Below are 21166 nucleotides of genomic sequence, written 5' to 3'. Positions count from 1 at the left end.
CTTGTGTTAAAAAATGAAGACCTGTCATACTGTGTGGATGGAAGAAAAAGTGGAAAGAGGAAAAAGAAGAAAGGGATAAAAAATCAAGCCGTCCTGCTTTACGACAAATAGATATCTCTATTGATTTCCTTTTTGCCGTGGCGTCCCATCCTTCTCCGTTGTGATTATACTGACCTATTTCAGATAAAAAAAAAATGGCTGACTATTATGGATTAAAGCAAAGCATCCAAAAGGGAAAAAAAAATCTTTCCATGAAACAAACAAATAGGCAAAGATGAAACATAATTTATTGTTAAAATTGGAGGCTGTCAAATAGAGTGAAGTGCTTTTTCCTTCCCTCTGAGCATCTCTTGTTATTTGAGGTAGAAAACCTCATGTTTCTGTGGCATGCTGAGAATGAAATTGCTTCAGCAAAAAGCGCACTTTGGAGATGTTCTGCTGATTTTAAACAACCCTTTCTCCAGATGATCGTAACTGCTTTTGCTTCGTTTAATGTACACTAAGATTACTGCTACAATGCTTTGAGGGGGGGACCCTACGTACTGTCATCATCCTGACAAACATACAGCGTTCGCACAGCACAACAATATGTGTTATATCTATCTTGATGAAAGTGAAAAAGATACTGCTGCTTATGATGTGCTGCAAAGTGCGTCGTGCTGTATAACAACAGAGCTGCATCCCATAATCAGCCTTTTTCCTACCGGTTACCTGTACATCTCTGTTGACTATCTCAAGCCTCAGCTACACAATTGTTCAAGATTTCTTCCAATGCTGCACAGTTTTCACCACAGCATTTCATAAATCCATTTTTATGACAAACCAAGACAGCAGAATTTCAAACAGCGCTTGTGTTGCTGCATTCTGAATCATGTACTTGCCCTGGGCTTTTCCAGAGTACACAAGTATATCCACTATACAATACATTATGTCTCCAGAGTGTGTGTACAGCAAGACAGGATGTGTAAATCCTCACAGTCTTACATTCCCCTCTACCTTAAATAATCGGAGCTCCTGAGAATAACTTTAATACAGTGATAAATTGAAAATGAGAATGTTAAACATTGGAGCCAAGGACCATAGCTGGGTGCTAGCAATCCAACTTGCCAAACCATAAACAGTTACAAAACATTTCCCAAAACGATAATTACCATCTCAAAGGTCACAGTGTTTTCAAATCTCCACAGAGTTTCTACAGAACAGCTCAGTCTCTACAACTCTATCACATCATTTCCAAAGAACAGAAAACTCTTAAAATCTTTTATATATCATTATAAAAAACAGCACAGTTTTTATATTTCTATTACAGTGTCTCTAAAAACAGCACAGTTTCTACATCTTTTTCACAATGTAATTCTTGCTAAGTATGAACAGTAACAAAACATTTACCCAAAAAAAATAATTACCACATTGATCTCAGTAACAGTGCTTTTAAAAAGTTTACAGCATGTCAAACATTGTAGTTAACGACTAATCTTAATTGCCAAACATAAACAGCAACAACACTTAGATAACAGAAAGATAACTGCCATTTTAAAACTCAGAGTGTTTTCAAATCTCCAGAGTTTCTACAGAATAGACCAGTTTCTAAACCTCTATCACAGCATTTCTAATGCACAGCCCAGTCTCTACACCTTTATCACAACGTTTCTACAGAACAGCCCAGTCTCTTCATTTCTTTCACAGCATTTCTACAAAACAGCTCAAGTCAAGTCAATTCAAGTGTATTTCTATAGCGCTTTTTACAACAGACATTGTCTCAAAGCAACTTTACAGAATTTAACAGTTAAGGTGAATGGTGTGTATTTATCCCTGATGAGCAGCCGTGGCGACTGTGGCAAGGAAAAACTCCCTTAGATGTTATGAGGAAGAAACCTTGAGAGGAACCAGACTCAAAAGGGGAACCCATCCTTATTTGGGTGATATCAAGAGTGTGATTATAGTCTCTAAACAATACAGAAGTGAGTGAGAGAGTGAGAGTGTGAGAGAGTAAGAGAGAGTGAGAACTAACATGAGCACTATAATGTAAGATTATGAGTAATGTCGTTTCTACAGTGTTATACAGTCATTTGAGACTATGGAACTAGGAGCTACTGACAACTCATAAAATAGCTCAACATTTGTGATGATCATAGATCCAACACCATCTTCTTCATGCCAGAGCCTTTAAACACTCAAAAAGGTCCAATGTCCAAACTCCACATGAAGTGGTATCCAAATGGCCCTGGTACGTCTCTAGATGGTTCGGGATGTTTGCGGGGTCGGCATCTACATCTTTAAAGGTCCACAATCTTCATGAGGTGGGATGTCTCTAAACCTTTATCACAACGTTTCTACAAAACAGCCCAGTCTCTAAACCTTTATCACAATGTTTCTACAGAACAGCCCAGTTTCTATATCTCTATCACAGTTTTTACAGAACAGCCCAGTCTCTACAGCTCTATCACATCGTTTCTACAGAACAGCCCAGTATCTACAGCTCTATCACATCGTTTCTACAGAACAGCCCAGTCTCTACAGCTCAATCACATCGTTTCTACAGAACAGCCCAGTCTCTACAGCTCTACCACATCGTTTCTACAGAACAGCCCAGTCTTTACAGCTCAATCACATCGTTCTAACAGAACAGCCGAGTCTCTACAGCTCTATCACATCGTTTCTACAGAACAGCCCAGTCTTTACAGCTCAATCACATCGTTCTAACAGAACAGCCGAGTCTCCACAGCTCTATCACCTCGTTTCTACAGAACAGCCCAGTCTCTACAGCTCTATCACAGCGTTTCTACAGAACAGCCCAGTCTCTACAGCTTTATCACAGCGTTTCTACAGAACAGCCCAGTCTCTACAGCTGTATCACAGCGTTTCTACAGAACAGCCCAGTCTCTACAGCTCTATCACAGCGTTTCTACAGAACAGCCCAGTCTCTACAGCTCTATCACATCATTTCTACAGAACAGCCTAGTCTCTACATTGCTTTCACAGCATTTCTACAAAACAGCCCAGTCTCCAAACCTCAATCACAGCGTTTCTACAGAACAGCCCAGTCTCTACTGCTCTAATCACAGCGTTTCTACAGAACAGCCCAGTCTCTACAGCTCTATCACTGCGTTTCTACACAACAGCCCAGTCTCTACAGCGCTATTACATTGTTTCAGTGCTGCAAATGTAAAAATGTTTATTTATAGTACTGCAATTATCTGCTAAAATAATAATAATAATCTGATTAGTTGCGATCCATTATTTCAGTTCAATTTGGACAGCTCTAATTTGTACATAGTATAAATACAGAGTGATTGGGAGATGATGTTTATTTCTACTCCCTCCTCCAGGTTTGCATAAGTGGGTTGTTTTCTGCAAAACATCTGCTTTTTATGAGAGAGAGCAAAACAATACGATAATTCTTCTGCTCAATGCAGACCAGTTTAATGATAGCCCTAAGGCTGTTGAGTACTTTCAGATTTCAGTGAAGTTGGCTGTCTTAATCATTTGATTGAGATAAGCGAGGCTGCCTCTCTGAGAGTCTCACCGCACTCAATGGGAAGGTAAACAAATGAAGGAGCAGGGGTTAGGCGATGCTTCTCAATAAGCCTAGTCTGTCTGGGCTTACGCCTGTCTGCACTATGGAGATAGATAAGCCCTGACTGCACTTCGCCCCTGCTTTTTCCCCTTCTCTCACAGTCTCTATTTCTCTCTCTCTCATTGGATCGATAGCTCTGCTTCCCTAAGGTCCTGACTAACCCAAGTGTAATTCAAATATGCTTCTCTAACATGGCTATGACTGCCATTCTGGCAAGACATTCGTGCACAAATAAGCGAATAATTCATTTGCTCAATACATGCCATCTATGACTAACTAGACATCAGGCACAATATGTTAGGAAGAGTAATTCACTTCAGAATAACAAAACACACACACAACACTGAGTCAATTCATCTTAAGCATATTGAACATGTTCAACCTGAAGTCTTTGACAAATCACAACATTATAGGAATATAATTTGTTTAAAAAAAAAAAAAAAAGGAAAAACAAATCGAGTGTTGCCTGCTTGTCATTTGTTATTACTTGATGCTTATTTATGGGAGGAAGTGCAACTGGGACCTAATCCTCTATTATATCCACCAGCTACAAGAAAACCAAGCAAGCCTTATAAACTCTGATAATACTTTCTTAGTGCCAGGTGTACTATATGCCTAATTTAGTTGCAAAGGTTTACAAATAGACTTTGGACCGTAGTGCAACGAACAGACAATCCGATACTGCAAAGCCGCTATCTGTGCAGTAAGCAGAAATGATTACACACAGAAGACCTGAGATCATGAGGGTGTCATGAGGGACACATGCACACGTAGACAAATGAGAAATAAGAGCCTGTGCAATATTGTATAATCAGCTTGCACCCCTTATCAGCAATTCTAAAAACAAAACTAACTCCTCGCACAGACACACTGAACATTTCTTCCAGACAAACAGAAAACACACTAATATAGAAATACAGGATAAAAGTTTGTGGACACACAATATCAGGTACTAATACCAGGTACTGATGTAGGGTGAGGAGACCTGGGGTGCAGTCAGCATTTCAATTTATCCCAAAGGTGTTCGATAGGGTTGAGGTCGGAGTGCTTCATATCATCATGAAACTCGCATTGTCACGTTGGAACGGGTTTGGTTCTCCAAGTTCAAGTAAAGTTGAAATTTAATGCTACTGCATTCAAAGGTTCAGAAAACTGTGCCTGCAACTTTGTGTTAACAGTTTAAGGAAGAACCAAATGTGGTTGGTAATAAGTAGCCAAAATATATGTAGCCAATTATACATTAATAATGGGCAATACATCATCTATTGTTAATAATGGGAATACCTCTATTTCTCTAATAAAATAATAAAACTTCATAAAAAAACAAGGAACTTTCTGCTAGATCAACATTTCATCTATTTGATATCCGACCCTTTTTACAGTCTAGCAACTGTCAATTAGCCAAGACTCCCCGCTGACAGTATGGACCTAATGCTTTTGAAGAAAACGGAGTAAACACATGGCTCAATATATCTCCCTGGGTTCAAACGTAAAGCAAAGCTTTAACAATCTTAACCTGTGAATTGCGATGCATGGAGAATTATGCGCAAGTTTTTGGATGACAAAAAAAGAGAAAAAATTTCCATTCATTTCACTGGAGAAGTTCAAAGAATCTGATTCAAAGAAGAAAGTTCTTTCTATGGATTTATTTCATGACCATGAATTTGCTACAGTCAAACTCCACCCAACGTTCTTTCTTCAAGAAAACCAGTGCTGGGTAAAAAAAAAAAAAGTAAGCAGTGAATCGAGATGAGTGGCCATATCAGTGGTCATCAAGAAGAAGTGTGAAGTATCTATTATCTTTTAGAGAGGACTTTTTTATCACAGGTCGAGCTGTGTGGGGATCAGGAAAGGCTGCGAGCCAACAGCTGCCCCTTGATTACTCAGGCAGGAGTGGAAAAATGAGCTGAAGGAGTGTGTGTGTGTGTGTGTGTGTGTGTGTGTGTGTGTGTGTGTGTGTGTGTGTGAGAATATATGCCCAATTTCCTAGGATTCGCTCTATATCTCTACAGTCTCTAAATTCAAAATGCTATTTAGGTGCAAAAGTCTGCACACCCAAAATTAAGAAGACATTGAAACCCACTTTATAGCAACAAGACATTCGGTACAGTATGTTAAGATTCACAGATGTTCTCACTGAGTTTCACAGATGTTCCCTTGCTATCAAAAGTCAGAAACATACTTTTATTTTAAGTTATGAAAACCGTGTATGACATCAGCAGCATTTTTTTTTTCCTTGCTTTCCCTCTTTCCTTGACATCTAGTCTAACTCTGCCAGATTTTCTTCTTATTAAATCTCTTATCATGCTGTTAAATGTCATACACTCCTTTTTTTTTTCAAATCAGGTCTGGAGACAGAGAGGGTAATTACATGCAGTGACCTCCAGAATTAATGGCACTGTTCATAAAAAATGAGCAAAAATGTTTATATAAAATGAAGCCTTTCTGGAAGATTTTCAACAGTGGCACAGCGTCAACCTCGCCAAGCATCGTTATAGCTGGCGTTGGGTATTGTGGTCAGATAAAACCAAAACGTTTGGTCATGAGCACCATTAACATTAACGCTTGGCGACAAAATTGACCATCAAATGCGGAAAAACACTAGAGAAAGACAGAGGAGGATTTTGTAATTAGTCATTCAGGATCTCTTTTGAAAAATGATGGCATCATGAATTCTTCTGGTTAATAACAGGATATTTCAGCTTAAAGCCTGGTTTCCTTTGCTTGGACATAATTAGCCAAACATACTATCAAATAAAAAAAGAAATTGAAATACTGATCGTAAGGGTGCAGATTAACTGTAAAAACAGTATTTGTGTGTGTATTTGTGTGTATATGAGTGTGTGTTTGTGTGTGTGTGTGTGTGTGTGTGTGTGTGTGTGTATATATGTTGGCGGGGGCACTTTTGTTTCGTGTTTGAAATAAAATCATACAATGTTCCTGAATGTTTGTGTTCAAAATATCACTTATTTCATATAAAACCTATTTTATGAATTAATTAAATTAATTCAGATGGGACTATGTGGCTGACTGTTTAGTTTGTTTCATTCATCTTGTTTTTTGCCTTATGCTCCAGACTGTACTCTTGTTGCATATGATTTCTTATTATTAATTGGAATTCTTACATTGTAAAAATCTAGGCAGGTTTTCCTTTATTTCCATTCAAATAATATGAAGGATTTAGGCATTTGCACATGCAAACTGTGCAATAGACTATAGGCTGTAAACAGCAAATTTGACTTTCAAATAGTATACAAACTGTAAAAAAAAATTACCTTTCCAAAGGCATTAACTGAGGCAAATACCGAGGTAAAAGTTCTTACTAAGGTGTTACTCGGCTGTTAAAACATGACAGACATAACCCAGCCCTCATTAGCACTTTTCAGTCGATGAAAATGTCTGTTCTCCTTGTAACTGACAAGACCTTTCCTCCCACTATTACATGTCCTTTGAATCATCTCTACTGCACAGCACGGCTTTGACCCAGGACCTCAGTGCCAGCATGCCTCCACACAACCCTCTCCCTCTCTCGCTCTCTCTCGCTCTCTCTCGCTCTCTCTCTCTCTCTCTCACACACACACACACACACACACACACACACACACGCGCTCTCTTTCCACCCAGTGACACGTGTCATTACCATTTCTTTCAGTGAGATTAAATAGTGTGGTCCAGACTGTGTCCGTGGCTTTGAACCTGCTCTTCTGAAACATGCTCTTTGATTTCACTTCCTCGCTCTTTAGCAGGGGCAATCGGGGCTCTAATTAAGATAGCAGTAGGCCACTGGATAAAAGGAAGAAAGACTAACACTCTTAACTTGGGATGAATCTGAAAGAAAAAACCCTCTAACATATTCCTTTAATTTAAAAAATGACCAAGCAGGATGGTGAATCTACATGGAATTCAATGTGCTGGTATTGTTTCAATTTCCACCGGAACTTAAACAAAAATAACAAAAATAGTTTAACTTATATCTAGATTGCTTTAGGCCTAATAACATATCAAGTTTTCATCGTGGACTATTTGCTTATAGCCCAATGCATCCTGCAACAGCTTTGAGAAGGAGGAGACTGGAGATAAAACACTTAATCCGTGAGATTTGCACGCTCTCTCCTGCGCTCAAGCTGATGCCTATCTTCCCCCCAAGCTAGAATGTAAAAGGCAGTTCAGAGTTTTTAACCTCCCTCACAAAGGTCACATGCAAACCACATCCTTGTTTTTCAGTTGCAAGCAGAACAGACAACAGAATGCTGCCAGAAAGAGCTGGAATGAATCGGTCATATGATCTGTTTGAACAAACTGGCCATTATAGTAAGGCCTCTTTTGAACCAGTCGAAAAGGACGCATCTCGATTTCCTAATCGACGATCAAAATCATTTTAAATACAAAAAAGCTCAAGCTCAAACATTTTTTAAACTTTAAAACCAATTAATACAATGTGTAGAAAATTCAGTACTCACAAGTATGCGTCTTCTTTGTTACTGAAATACCTGAAAAACAGAGGAAACTCTTGTTGAACACACATATTTAATACATTAACAGCATTTATCACGAATGAGATACATACAGTAAGCACATTGTCAGTAAATCATATCCTATAAATACAGGAGGCCAGGAAAAGAAAAACAATCTATAGATAGATAGATAGATAGATAGATAGATAGATAGATAGATAGATAGATAGATAGATAGATGGATGGATGGATGGATGGATGGATGGATGGATGGATGGATGGATGGATGGATGGATTGGTGGGTGGGTGGTTGGGTTGGTTGGTGGGTGGGTGGGTGGGTGGGTGGGTGGATGGATAGATAGATAGATAGATAGATAGATAGATAGATAGATAGATAGATAGATAGATAGATGGATGGATGGATGGATGGATGGGTGGATGGGTGGGTGGGTGGGTAGGTGGGTGGCTAGGTAGATAGATAGATAGATAGATAGATAGATAGATAGATAGATAGATAGATAGATAGATAGATAGATACGTTATTCATCCCAATGGGATATTTACTTACAGCAGTATCAAACAAAGGCAATAAGGCATGCAATAAATACTACAAAACCGAAGGTACTACAGGTAATAAAGTTGTATTTGGTTTTCTTGTGCAAATCAAAGTGTTTTGAAGAGTCCTGTGCAAACCGGAGTGTTAATGTGCATAAGGTATAGTTTGTGGTATAGTTCACAACTATGAGGAATTACTGTACTAATCCCCCCAACCGCCCCACCCCAAGTGGAACATCATCATTTATCTTCAGTAAACTCCTGATCCTAGTCAGGTCCATGGAGGACAGTTGAACTATCCTTAGAACACTTGGCATTAGGCAAACCCTGAATGGAATGCCGATTCATCACATGACACCGTGCACACACACACACAATCACACCTAAGGAAACTGTAGTCATCAAAATAAAATGTGTTCCTCAGAGAAGTTTTGAAAGACAAATCAAAATGCAATGCAGCTCAAACAGCTTTGCTGAATGTAGCTACTGTGAGTCCTGACATTGACCCGAGGCCAAAAGCTGCTGTTGACTGTGACAAAGTTGCTCAGTGCTGCTACAGGCTGTGCCCAGGCAAGGTCAAACAGGTCAGCATGCAGTCACAATACCAACCAGCCAATTGCCTTACTGTCATCGCTGACCTCTGTGTGATGAAAATAAAGAGTGTGGCATGTATGGAATTCTAGGCAGGAATGTTGTAAGTGTGTTCTACGAAGCTGTAATCTGAGCACGCAGGCTATGAGTGCGTCTTTACACCTGCCCTAACAAAGCGCTATATTGTACTGCATTGTGGTTGAGAGACAACAGATTTGAGATGGATTTGTTTTTCTTTCACTGGTCTGCTGATCCGTCGATGTGTTCAGTGTGATGTGTTTTTACTGCATGTGATATACATATGTGTATATTTTCCAGTGTGATTCGGTGATGTGACAGGAATGGGCATAAAACTACAACCTGTATCCAAAACTCTACGGGAACACTAAGCTGACAGAAAAATGGCATTGAGGGGAAAAAATGAGGCAGTAATCCCCCTGAAACTCCTGCCTACAATTAAAATCACACAGCAGTCAGCATCAGCTTTAGCCTCCTTTAGCCATGATGTCAAGCGGAGGCTAACAGTGACACGAGTGCTCTGGGCAACCAGCACCACTCTCCTAATTCTCCTAATTCTAGGAGGCGGTGTGTTATCATCATGTAAGCCTTACACCAAGTGGAGTTTTCTGGTGTAATTATTACATCATGTGTCCAAGGAAATTAGCGATTTCATTTTGAAAATAAATACTGCAATTCTGTCTATTTTCTTTCTGAGCAGATCCTCAAACAGGACCGATGTAGTCATATGTGGAAATATTTTTATTCCTTCTGCTCAATATTAAAGCATGGCTTTTGTTTCACTGACGAATTCTGGTTTATATTTGTATACTCTCAGACCAAAAATCCATACCAAAATGTATTTTACTTGTTTCTGGAGTGCGAGTGTAGACACGGAGAGGTTCTCTAAGGAGCACACACTGAAGACTTGCTTGACCCAACCACAGTGATGAATCGATACGTGAACGCTTGAAGCTGATATGCTATCAATGTGTGAGCAAATGCGTTCTTTAACACACTAGAGTGAAACAAAAACAAATAAGTGCCTGGTTATTACATTTCCTGAAAGGAATTGGTCAACAGTAAAAGAGAAACGCTGTAGTGTTGAATACAGTCGTATCTTTGATCGCTGCTCCCTCATCATTCTTCAGCGATCTGTCCATCTCCATTTCTTCTCAAATCACCATAATCCTTCTGTCAATGTCACATAATGATTTGAAAATCTTTACACTTAAACATCGCTGCGATCGCAAATCATTATTATCGAAATCATGGTGCGGAGCTAGTTCAGAAAAAAATGGCTTGTTGCTGTGGGAGAGGGGGGAGGTGTTACAGCTCGCCCATTTCCTCCTCTGTATGTCATTCAGAGGCCAGAGAACCAGTGAGTGAGTTCAGAGCAAGGGGTGATTGGGCCCTGACACCTCTCAAGCCAGCCTGGTTATGCATGTGCTCTGCTGGAGGATGGGGTGAGGGTCAGTATAGAGGTGAAGCCATCCTTGACAGATGGGGGAGCCAAACGTTGCATGACATAATGCACAACGTTGATAAAGCAGTTCTTGCTTGTCAACACACTGTCACTATGTCCTGGTGAGAAAGTTCCACAAGATGAATGAAAGATGTTATTTTTTCCTTCCTTCCTTTTCTTCCTTCCTTCCTTCCTTCCTTCCTTCCTTCCTTCCTTCCTTCCTTCCTTCTTTCGTTCCTTCCTTCCTTGCTTCCTTCCTTCCTTCCTTCATCCCTCCACATAATAAATGTGAAGTGTGTGAAATGAAAAGATCATTACTATGCATGCAACAGCAAGGTAAGTGTACCTGAATCACAATCATAAAGACGAGCTTGTTGCCGTTCAACACCCGGCTTCAGGGAAGTCAGCTCAAGGGTAAAGAGTTATTCATGATCATTTCTGCTCTTTGCATCAGCCATTGTGTAGGAAACACACTCATGAGTCATACAACATGACCCGATTAATCTCAGATTTCTTACCTTTAGCGTTTTTTTACACTTCAGATGGAAAAATTATTATTTTATTTCATACTTTAAAGTCGCCCCTTTTCTATGTTAATGATGTACTTTATACAGTCGCTGTAACTGCTTTGGATAGTTAATGAAAATGTATGGTTGTTAAAAATATCCATTTTTAATTAAGAAAATCTTGCCATATGTCACCATTCACTACAGCATTTCTTTCTTTTACATTTGCTGGGACCAGTTGGTGCAAATAAACACCAAAACAGACATGAGACCATTGATATCAAGTTCACCAACCTGAAAACAAGCTTTGAGAACGGCTAATCAGTCAGACCTGAACTACTGTGTGTCATCCAAAAGTCATAACCTCCACCATTCTATAAGAGTTCTTTGAGATCAGTTGTCTAAAAGTGAGTAGGAGAGAGGAGAAGAGCTTTGTCTCATGGTGCTACTGTCTGCCAGACAGATTGTATGTCATAATTCGCGGTTCCTTAGCGCTTGACAGCAGATGATGATCATGGATGGTTATTGTCAGGCTCCCTCCCTTTGCGGAGCATTCAAAGTTACAGTCTCCTTCATGTAATGGAGCAGTCCTCTCACCAAGCTAATGGGAGCGATCCATTTAACCTGTGGCAGAAATACACAAACGAGGAAGTTCCTAATGTGAGGCCCATCCCGGGGGGACGGGCACGGATACCGCCCTGCTTTCCCCCAGGCTGCTGCCGATCTGAACGCTTGATTCATTGACTGCTACTTCTCACTTATTCTCATTCACGGCTGTGGAAACGAGGAGGGGGATGAAGGTTCTCTTGGTTGGGCAAGGACACGTTGAGAGCAATAACACCTGAGAAAAGTAACATGATGAGTAATCTGAAAAACAGAGGTGGAGCCCTCACAGGTTGATGGAGTGGTACCCTTATGGTTAGTTTGTTTTACCTTTAGTATGTATCTTATCCTTTCCAGTGTACATATAAATGATTTAAGGCATGTCATTTGACTTTAAAAACCACCTTAATTAATTTCTTTTTATCTGGCAGCATCCCAAAAGTACTTTTCAAAGGTAGAAAAAACATACCCTTGAGACCACCACCACAGCGACAAGTGCACTCGACCTGCACAGGAGACGGGAATCATCTAAGCCAAACTCCCCTTTAATTCATAAATGACCATGTTCAAGGTTGTTTCGAAAAGATTACCAATTCTGCTTCCCTCTCAGATTTCTTACTTTTAGTTAAGTAAGTAAGTTAAGTAAGTAACTTATTAAACGTTTTATCCAATGAAGTGCTTAAATAGATTGATGTCCAAAACCAGCAATAATCAATAAAACACAACCCATTGCCATAAATGTAAATAAATCATTATCAAGATCTTAGATTGCAAAAGAAGACTATATGTATGTGTGAATAATCCAGCAAATGGTGGCACAGGAACTCTGATTTGATAGTATTAAAAGCTTATTATTTTGCCATTGTGGGCTTGGACAATTATATTTATTTTTTTGGCAAGAAATGTATATAGCAACATAGATATTTGGAACAAAATAGTGGGAAAGGATAATGATGGTAAAGGAAAGGAAATTTTTTTCTGAATGCAAAATTTGTCAATATAAACTCGACCTGTATTGTTAATCTAAATCTGTCTAATTAAAGGTCACATTTACATGGACTTGTGTTTGGGCAGTTATAGGCTGCTGGTGAGCAATGAATATGACACAGTGGCTCTATCCTTGTTAGGGGAAGTTTTATAGAATGTGTCTGTGTGTGAGGCTCTGAAAGTGGAGATTTTAACATAAAATACTGTAATTTAACATGCATTTATATATATATATATATATATATATATATATATATATATATATATATATACTGTACATTATATTGTAAATTGTAAAAATGTATAGAAAGTGAACAATTATGATTTCAAATGTAAACATAGAATCAGATCAAAGGCTATATATTTTTTCTCAAGTTCTGTCAAAGTCATACCAACATTCTTCCTGACACACTTAGCCTTATTACACTTTCATAAACTTCCAAATGCAAAAATACAATGATTAAAAAAGCATAATGATTCTCATCATCTGCCACTCCCTAATATTCTAAAACACTTAAGTAACTCCATGGAGAGGTCTCTGTCTCTCCGGGGAGGTTAAAGAGAAAAATGACTTCTTCATCTCCAGGCGCTGTTATTTCTGGTCATTTCTAATTGGTTTTAACTAAAAGCAACCCAACTCTGCTCGATCCACAGGTTCCCTCTAACCACATTGCCGCACAGTTCTCTGCAAATAGCAGATTTACATCCAAATTAGTTTTAGAGGACATGGAAATTATGCTGCTTTAGTGTCAAGACAGACTGAAAAAAAGAGAGAACGAGATGAAAACCAGACACCAGGGTTTGGCACGTGTGATATAAAAAAAAAAGAAAGAAAAGAAAACAAATGTCTCTGACATAAGGATCCAGTGAGGAGGTCATAGCGAGTCAGAGCATCATAAAGTGAGACTGTGATCTATAGGCCATGGAGAATGTACCATCTACTCCACTGACCTGCTCCTTTATTGGAGTTGGGAGGCTCCAGGTGAGTCCTGAACGCTGTCTTGAGGCTCGTGAATAATACATGGCAGCCGTAGGGATTGACATGAGCCCAGGAAGGGCACCCGAACAGCAGGCATGGCTGGCAGGCAGATCGACTCTGATGGAATTTTAATTGTTCTGCAGGGAACGCAGCCGATAAGCGTTATTGCTATGCTGAAGATGCAGCACAACACAAACCCATTCAGCCGAGTGCTTAAACAAACGATGATTACAGAGAAGCAGTCCCTCAACACACAGCAAGCCCGCCTGCCCAGACTCAGGAGTGGCTCAAGGCTGCAAAGTGTGAACAAAGCCACTGGATAGTAGTGAAATAGAGAACAATTCATAGTTATTTAAACATAAAAAGATAAGTAGATGAAAAGGTTTTGCAATGTACTGATCAGATTATGCAGGCTCCTGCTTTGTACAGTAAACTGGGCAAATTTTTGAAAATAATTAATCTTATTGTAATTTTTTATTTTTATTTTTTTTTCTTAAATATAGTCTGTGCAGGAATCTAGTTTTAAAGCAAATATGAAGTATTTAATCTAATTTAAATTCCACAAACATACCAAATGGCAATGAAAGGGCAGACAGTATAATCACAGTACAAGTTCATTTATATTGTAAAGAATTTGAGAGAGAAAGGGGGGCTTATGGTGTTAACAATGTCTATACTAGGCATTGATTATAAAATAATAATAATTGCACAAAAACTTGTGTATGCTTCAATGAAATTGAAGAAAAAAATGCCTTTGCTCTACATTGCCTAAAATATCCGAACATTTTGGGCTAGTTTCTTGTCTTACTGTTTGGTTTTCAAAATGTAGATGGAATTTTGCTGAGACTTGGCAACCCTGAAATTACAACATATTAAGATGTCTTGCTTTAACCCTCTCAGACACTGAGTGTAATCTCACACCTTATTATATTTCCATTCCCCGATCTGCTTCTGACCCACACTGAGCTCCACATGAAATCCGAACTCACGCTGACCTCACTACAAATAAAGACACATCAGCCCTCTGGTATTGCTGAGCACTTTTCACTGACGTACTGTGAAATTATTAGGAGAGAATAATTAATGTGGCTCATTGGCTCATTCAGTGTGCATGGACCGATGTGTTCATTTATATTTCTTCACGTTCCTAGTCGTGAACCCAGCAATAGGGCATGTTTATTATTAGTTAAATATGAACATTACAAAACAAGTAGTGCAAACAGTATAAATTTTTTTTTTACCCTTTGTTTTAAGTGCATGCACACTGTACACATATCACAAGCATCCATATGATTCACAATAAACACATTCTGTGCTTCTTTTTCATGAATGTCCATCTGATGCAGGACAGGACATCATGACATGATGCAGTAGGCCACTGAATAAGCCTTTTATGGTTATCCAGAAAAGCCACTACTGTACAAACACTCTTCTATACATCTATAGGCTTGATTTTAAATAAAGCTAACAAGGTATATAAAACTATTGTGTGACTTTCATTTGCCCCTCACACACATTACAAACCACACTTCAGAAACACAACCGGAGTAAAAAAGAGTGCTTCTCTCACTCATGCATGTGTATTTGAAACAGGATAGCACAGAAAACATTTATAGGTTAGCATGAAGAGAATCGGAATGTCCACTTAATAACAAATTCGATTGATTGTATTGAACTTTGACCAGTTTGACCTGCCATTTTTGTCCACCTCTGAGACACAGGTACGAAAAACAGCACAAGAGACTTTTTTCAATTGGGATTGAAATTATGGTTTTTACACTATTTAGGCAAACTATGCTGTATTATACTGTATGTCCATTAGAGCACTCTTGTCATACAGATCTCCTAACCCTGCTCATAGCACACAACCTACATCAGAAAACAAACTCAACAACAGCAAAAATTCTAAATGTTATATAGGTTTATTTACACACCTTTTTAATACAAAGAAGCTCATTCTGTTGCTTCTTGATGGCTATTTTCACCACCTTTAAAACCCAATGTAAAATGCATGATAATAAGGGGTCCTCAATGCATCTTGCGTGATAAGATGCATTAGTAACATCAATGTTAATGTCAAACGCATTACAAGAGCATTTTGCCGCCGCATCGAGTCACATGTTGAGCCGCAACCCCCCCCCATGTACTTACAGGCACCTTTATTTCACTGCCATTACCAACATGTTATGTCTTTAATACAACACACTTTAATACAACTTTGACATAAAGTTGAATGGATTTTCATAAATAATTTAATATTGTATATAATAATTTATGGATGTAGTAAAGATGTTACAAATGCATTAATAGATAATTATGGGGTGGCTGAATGGAAAGTGCTACCAAATGCAGCTGTTTGTTTATAAAAAAAAAAAACTCACTTCCTTTGATGTAAATCGTACAATGCTGCTCCACATGAAAAATAGATTGTAGATAAGATTGTTTGGATTTGATGGTTTCCAAGTCTAAAAAGACTTCATACTAATAAAATAATGTTATATAGAGTATAAAAGGATGCATCTCTATTTCTGAATTTGAATAGCTTGAAGCCCACTGAGAATTCTGGTCACAACAAAAGTTGATTTTGTGTGACAAAAAATCTTCTGATATTTACTCATGTAGTTTTATGTAGATTATTCCAACATTCATGTAAATGTCACTTACTACATCTTGTATTAGTAGTAGGAAATTTCAGCAAAGGTTACAGAAATCTCACTTACTGTTCAACACCTGTGAAAAGACACCCCACCCCCATCCCCTCTTTGATTTTTCACTCATTTGCGGTTAAGGGTGCCAACGATGTTTGTCAGCAAAACTGTACTGCAGAAAACCACAGCAATACGCCACATGGCTTAAGCGCTTCCTTAGAACATGCAGAACAATGATGCATGGCTATTGAGTGTTTACTGAATGCTGGACCCTGATTCTCAGCCTGGTCTTTATGACTCATAAAGAAAACAGTGAGAAATTCCACCCATCAAAATGTCACAGCTGTAAACATCTTATTAAAAAAAAAAAAAAAAAAAAAAAAAGAGTATCTCATAGTGCAAAAATTGAATTCAGTCAAATGAATGACTGCAGAGCCACCACATATCTGTTTTTCTTTTTTTTTATTCTCCCCCTCTTTCCTAGACCATTTATGTGAAATCTATAGCATTTCACATCCTGAAAGTTGGAGTGGGCTGGGGTGCTTTCCAAAGCAAACCACATCTTAAAATGCAAGTCTACCACCATCTCTCTCTTCCTACATCACCTCATTTGAACTGTTTATCTAATTCTCTTTTACTTTTATCCTCTCCTCTCTTTTCCTGAGACACCTCAGTGTGGCAGAGCAGACAGAATGTTAAGCAAGCAGGTTGAGCATAGATGAATTAAACATTCCTCATAATCCCTGTCGGACACTCTGTCTCGGCTAGTGAAAGCCGGGAATGTTGCAAAAGGAAAGTGCAGAAGTTTTGAAGAGAGAGAGAGAGAGAGAGAGAGAGAGAGAGAGAGAGAGAGAGAGAGCTCACACTGCCCACAGAGGTAGTAGCCAAGACCTAGAGTACAGGTGCTGCTTTCATACTGGACAGTAGATGGATTTTAATGTAATAGTACAACTGGGATAATGAACTTGGCCTGTGCTAAGCCCAGGCCAATAATGTTAACTGCCCCCCACAACTCTCACAGGTAATAAGTGCTTCATGAGTGGAATTACAGGTCTGTCGATGATCCAATTAATAACACAAGACTGCTGTGTAGCCTCTGGACCCGAACATGGAAATTGTCTCTCAACATATCTGCCAGTACAGCAGAGGCAGATTCCGTGGCAGAGGCAGAAACAGAAAGCAGTGCTACATGACTGCCATCATGCTTGGCACTTTGCACGTCATCTATTTTTCATGTTGTGTATAATTAAAAGCTGGAGCTTGTGCATGATTTCTACAGATCAAAGATATCCCTATTAGAGATCAGCGATCATCAGAGCAGCCACTCGCTACGTTCCTGCTTGCACACACACTTAAATCACCTACATCCTGCAATTATGTCAACAAGAGTTCAGTCTGATGAAAAATCGAAAGTATGGTAAGTTAAATAAATAAATAAACAAACAAACAAACAAACAAACAAACAAACAACAGTAATAATGAACACTGTAGTATTTGTGACTAGACATTATCTAATGCATAGTGCCATCAGCATCAAAACAATGTACTTAGTAAAATAAAAAAATAAAAAATAAAAAATACAGTCGGATAAGCATATAGCATGCAATATAAAAACTAAGATAGAAGGTGTTTAGTTATCCATTTGACCCTTTGATGCTGAAGTACCACAGAAACCTTTTGCAGCTTTCGTTCTGATTCTCTGTTGGCTCTTAGATGAGCACCTTTTTAAAAAACTTTTTTTAAACTTTCCCTTTCCTGTCCTTGACCTCAAACTGCTCAATTCACAATGCATAAATGATCTTTTCTGTCATTCCTAAAACAAAGACAAAATCAGCGTGCTTACCTACAAAATATACTCTTGGGAAAATAATGTGAATATATCTCGTCTGGAACATTATTGTAAGTCAATCTCTTTGTTCACGTTGCCTCATCTTTGTTATCTGAGTGAAGTTAAACTATTAAGAAGTCATATAAATAGTAGGTGAGACAGCTGTCTCTTTGTCTTGACTGGCCTGGGTGAATCAGAGTTCACAAAATTGTTTGTAACCATAAATCTGCCAACGGAACACAGGATATAACAGTGTGTGACAACAAAAAGTTAAAGACCTATTAATACACTCAGTAACTTATAGCATTGTTTCCTGTTTGAGGCCTGACTGAAAAACAGAAGAAAGGCTCTGGTATGTGATATAGCCCTGGCAAGGACAGAACTGCATGAGGACAGAGGCAAGCACATTAGTGCTCTATGCATGCTGCATCAGATGTGTGTCAGGCAGCAGAGGTGATGAGAACTGGCTCAGAAAATAAAGAAATCAGCAAACACAAATTTCTCTATTACATCCTGTATCAAATGACGTCCGAGCATGTCGCTTGGTTAAGCTCTCATTAGTGACATCGGCTCGGTGACAGCCCGCTTAAATTTAAAATGGCTTAAATTTCCCATGTATATGCAAGTGGTATGTATACAGTCTACAACTCATAGGTTTCATTTTCACTAAGAAATGACGAACAAAGCATAATAATAATAAGCCATTTTGTGAACACTGATGTTCCCAGCGGAACATAACACCTACATAAGCTCTTCATGCTTTCATGTATGATAAAGTGACAAACTTTTGTACACATACATTTGTGTTAAGACAAAGGTAGAGAGAAAGATAGGATGTAAGTGTGTAAGCTCAGTTTTCTTAGTAACATGGCAAATCCAGTCAAAACACAGGCAGGTAACCTCACATGAGAATAATTCATAAGTATTGAATGTGAAAACGAAAGAAGCGGAAAAAAAAGGATCGGAAGTTAGGATACAACATGTATGATGCAACATTAAGGCAGTAACACAAACCAGGTGAACCCAATCAGGTAAAAGCAAAAGCAGAACCGGGTCGAGCAAGAACTAGAAACGCGAACCACAAGACAAGCATGTGGGGCCTGTTGCCATGGGAACAGCGACGTAAAGGGGGAAATCCTGGCAAAGTTTGGCTTGAGTTTAATCATTATTGCATGACTTGAAAGTACATTTATATTTGCGGTATTTAGCAGACGCCCTCCAGAGCCACGTACAAATGTGCTTTGAGTCTCTAGTAATGAATGAATCTACACTGGTTTGCTAGATTACAAACTTAAGATAAATCAGACTGCAACTCTGTTGAAAGGGTTATTTTTTTGTAGATTTTTTTTTAATAAAGCAAACTTAAGTGTTTCAGGAAGAGGAAGGTCTTCACCTGTCACTTGAAGATAGCCAGGGACTCCGCTGTTCGGACATCTAGGGGAACTTCATTCCACCATTTAGATGCCACAACAGAGAAGAGCCTTGAAGTACACTTACCTCATACCCTGAGAGGAGATGCTACACTGAGTACACTAAGCTATAAAGCAAATTTTCCTTGTAGTTTAAAATCATCCCATAACGCATTATAACATACAGTGAGGAAAATAAGTATTTGAACACCCTGCTATTTTGCAAGTTCTCCCACTTAGAAATCATGGAGGGGTCTGAAATTGTCATCGTAGGTGCATGTCCACTGTGAGAGACATAATCTAAAAAAAAAAATCCAGAAATCACAATATATGATTTTTAAACTATTTATTTGTATGATACAGCTGCAAATAAGTATTTGAACACCTGTCTATCAACTAGAATTCTGACCCTCAAAGACCTGTTAGTCTGCCTTTAAAATGTCCACCTCCACTACATTTATTATCCTAAATTAAATGCACCTGTTTGAGGTCGTTAGCTGCATAAAGACACCTGTCCACCCCATACAATCAGTAACAATCCAACTACTAACATGGCCAAGACCAAAGAGCTGTCCAAAGACACTAGAGACAAAATTGTACACCTCCACAAGGCTGGTAAGGGCAACGGGGAAATTGCCAAGCAGCTTGGTGAAAAAAGGTCCACTGTTGGAGCAATCATTAGAAAATGGAAGAAGCAGAGGAGTCATGGGAGAAAGTCATGTGGTCAGATGAGACCAAAATAGAACTTTTGGGTCATAATTCCACTAAACTTGTTTGGAGGAAGAAAAATGATGAGTACCATCCCAAGAACACCATCCCTACTGTGAAGCATGGGGTGGTAGCATCATGCTTTGGGGGTGTTTTTCTGCACATGGGACAGGGCAACTGCACTGTATTGAGGAGAGGATGACCGGGGCCATGTATTGCGAGATTTTAGGGAACAACCTCCTTCCCTCAGTTAGAGCATTGAAGATGGGTCGAGGCTGGGTCTTCCAACATGACAATGACCCGAAGCACACAGCCAGGATAACCAAGGAGTGGCTCTGTAAGAAGCATATCAAGGTTCTGGCGTGGCCTAGCCAGTCTCCAGACCTAAACCCAATAGAGAATCTTTGGAGGGAGCTCAAACTCCGTGTTTCTCAGCGACAGGCCAGAAACCTGACTGATCTAGAGAAGATCTGTGTGGAGGAGTGGGCCAAAATCCCTCCTGCAGTGTGTGCAAACCTGGTGAAAAACTACAGAAAACGTTTGACCTCTGTAATTGCAAACAAAGGTTACTGTACCAAATATTAACATTGACTTTCTCAGGTGTTCAAATACTTATTTGCAGCTGTATCATACAAATAAATAGTTAAAAAATCATTGTGATTTCTGGATTTTTTTTTTTTTAGATTATGTCTCTCACAGTGGACATGCACCTACGATGACAATTTCAGACCCCTCCATGATTTCTAAGTGGGAGAACTTGCAAAATAGCAGGGTGTTCAAATACTTATTTTCCCCACTGTATCTTATGTGACTCATTATATTTTTATATATATATATATATATATATATATATATATAT

General features: G+C 38.9%; 1 protein-coding gene across 2 annotated transcripts in view; it reads right to left on the bottom strand.

The window, feature by feature from the left end:
- Positions 1–21166, bottom strand: part of roraa (RAR-related orphan receptor A, paralog a) — a 248884-nt gene that overhangs the window by 73932 nt on the left and 153786 nt on the right. For both annotated transcript variants that reach the window (XM_046859208.1, XM_046859209.1), the window contains exon 2: positions 8038–8067. In XM_046859208.1, coding sequence (XP_046715164.1) covers positions 8038–8067 — 30 coding nt within the window. The remainder of the gene's footprint in view (positions 1–8037; positions 8068–21166) is intronic.

This window comes from Silurus meridionalis, chromosome 10 (genome assembly GCF_014805685.1).
Source record: "Silurus meridionalis isolate SWU-2019-XX chromosome 10, ASM1480568v1, whole genome shotgun sequence".
Taxonomy (NCBI): Eukaryota; Metazoa; Chordata; class Actinopteri; order Siluriformes; family Siluridae; genus Silurus; species Silurus meridionalis.
The sequence above is the reverse complement of the archived record's forward strand: the minus strand, read 5'-3'. Positions and strand labels throughout refer to the sequence as shown.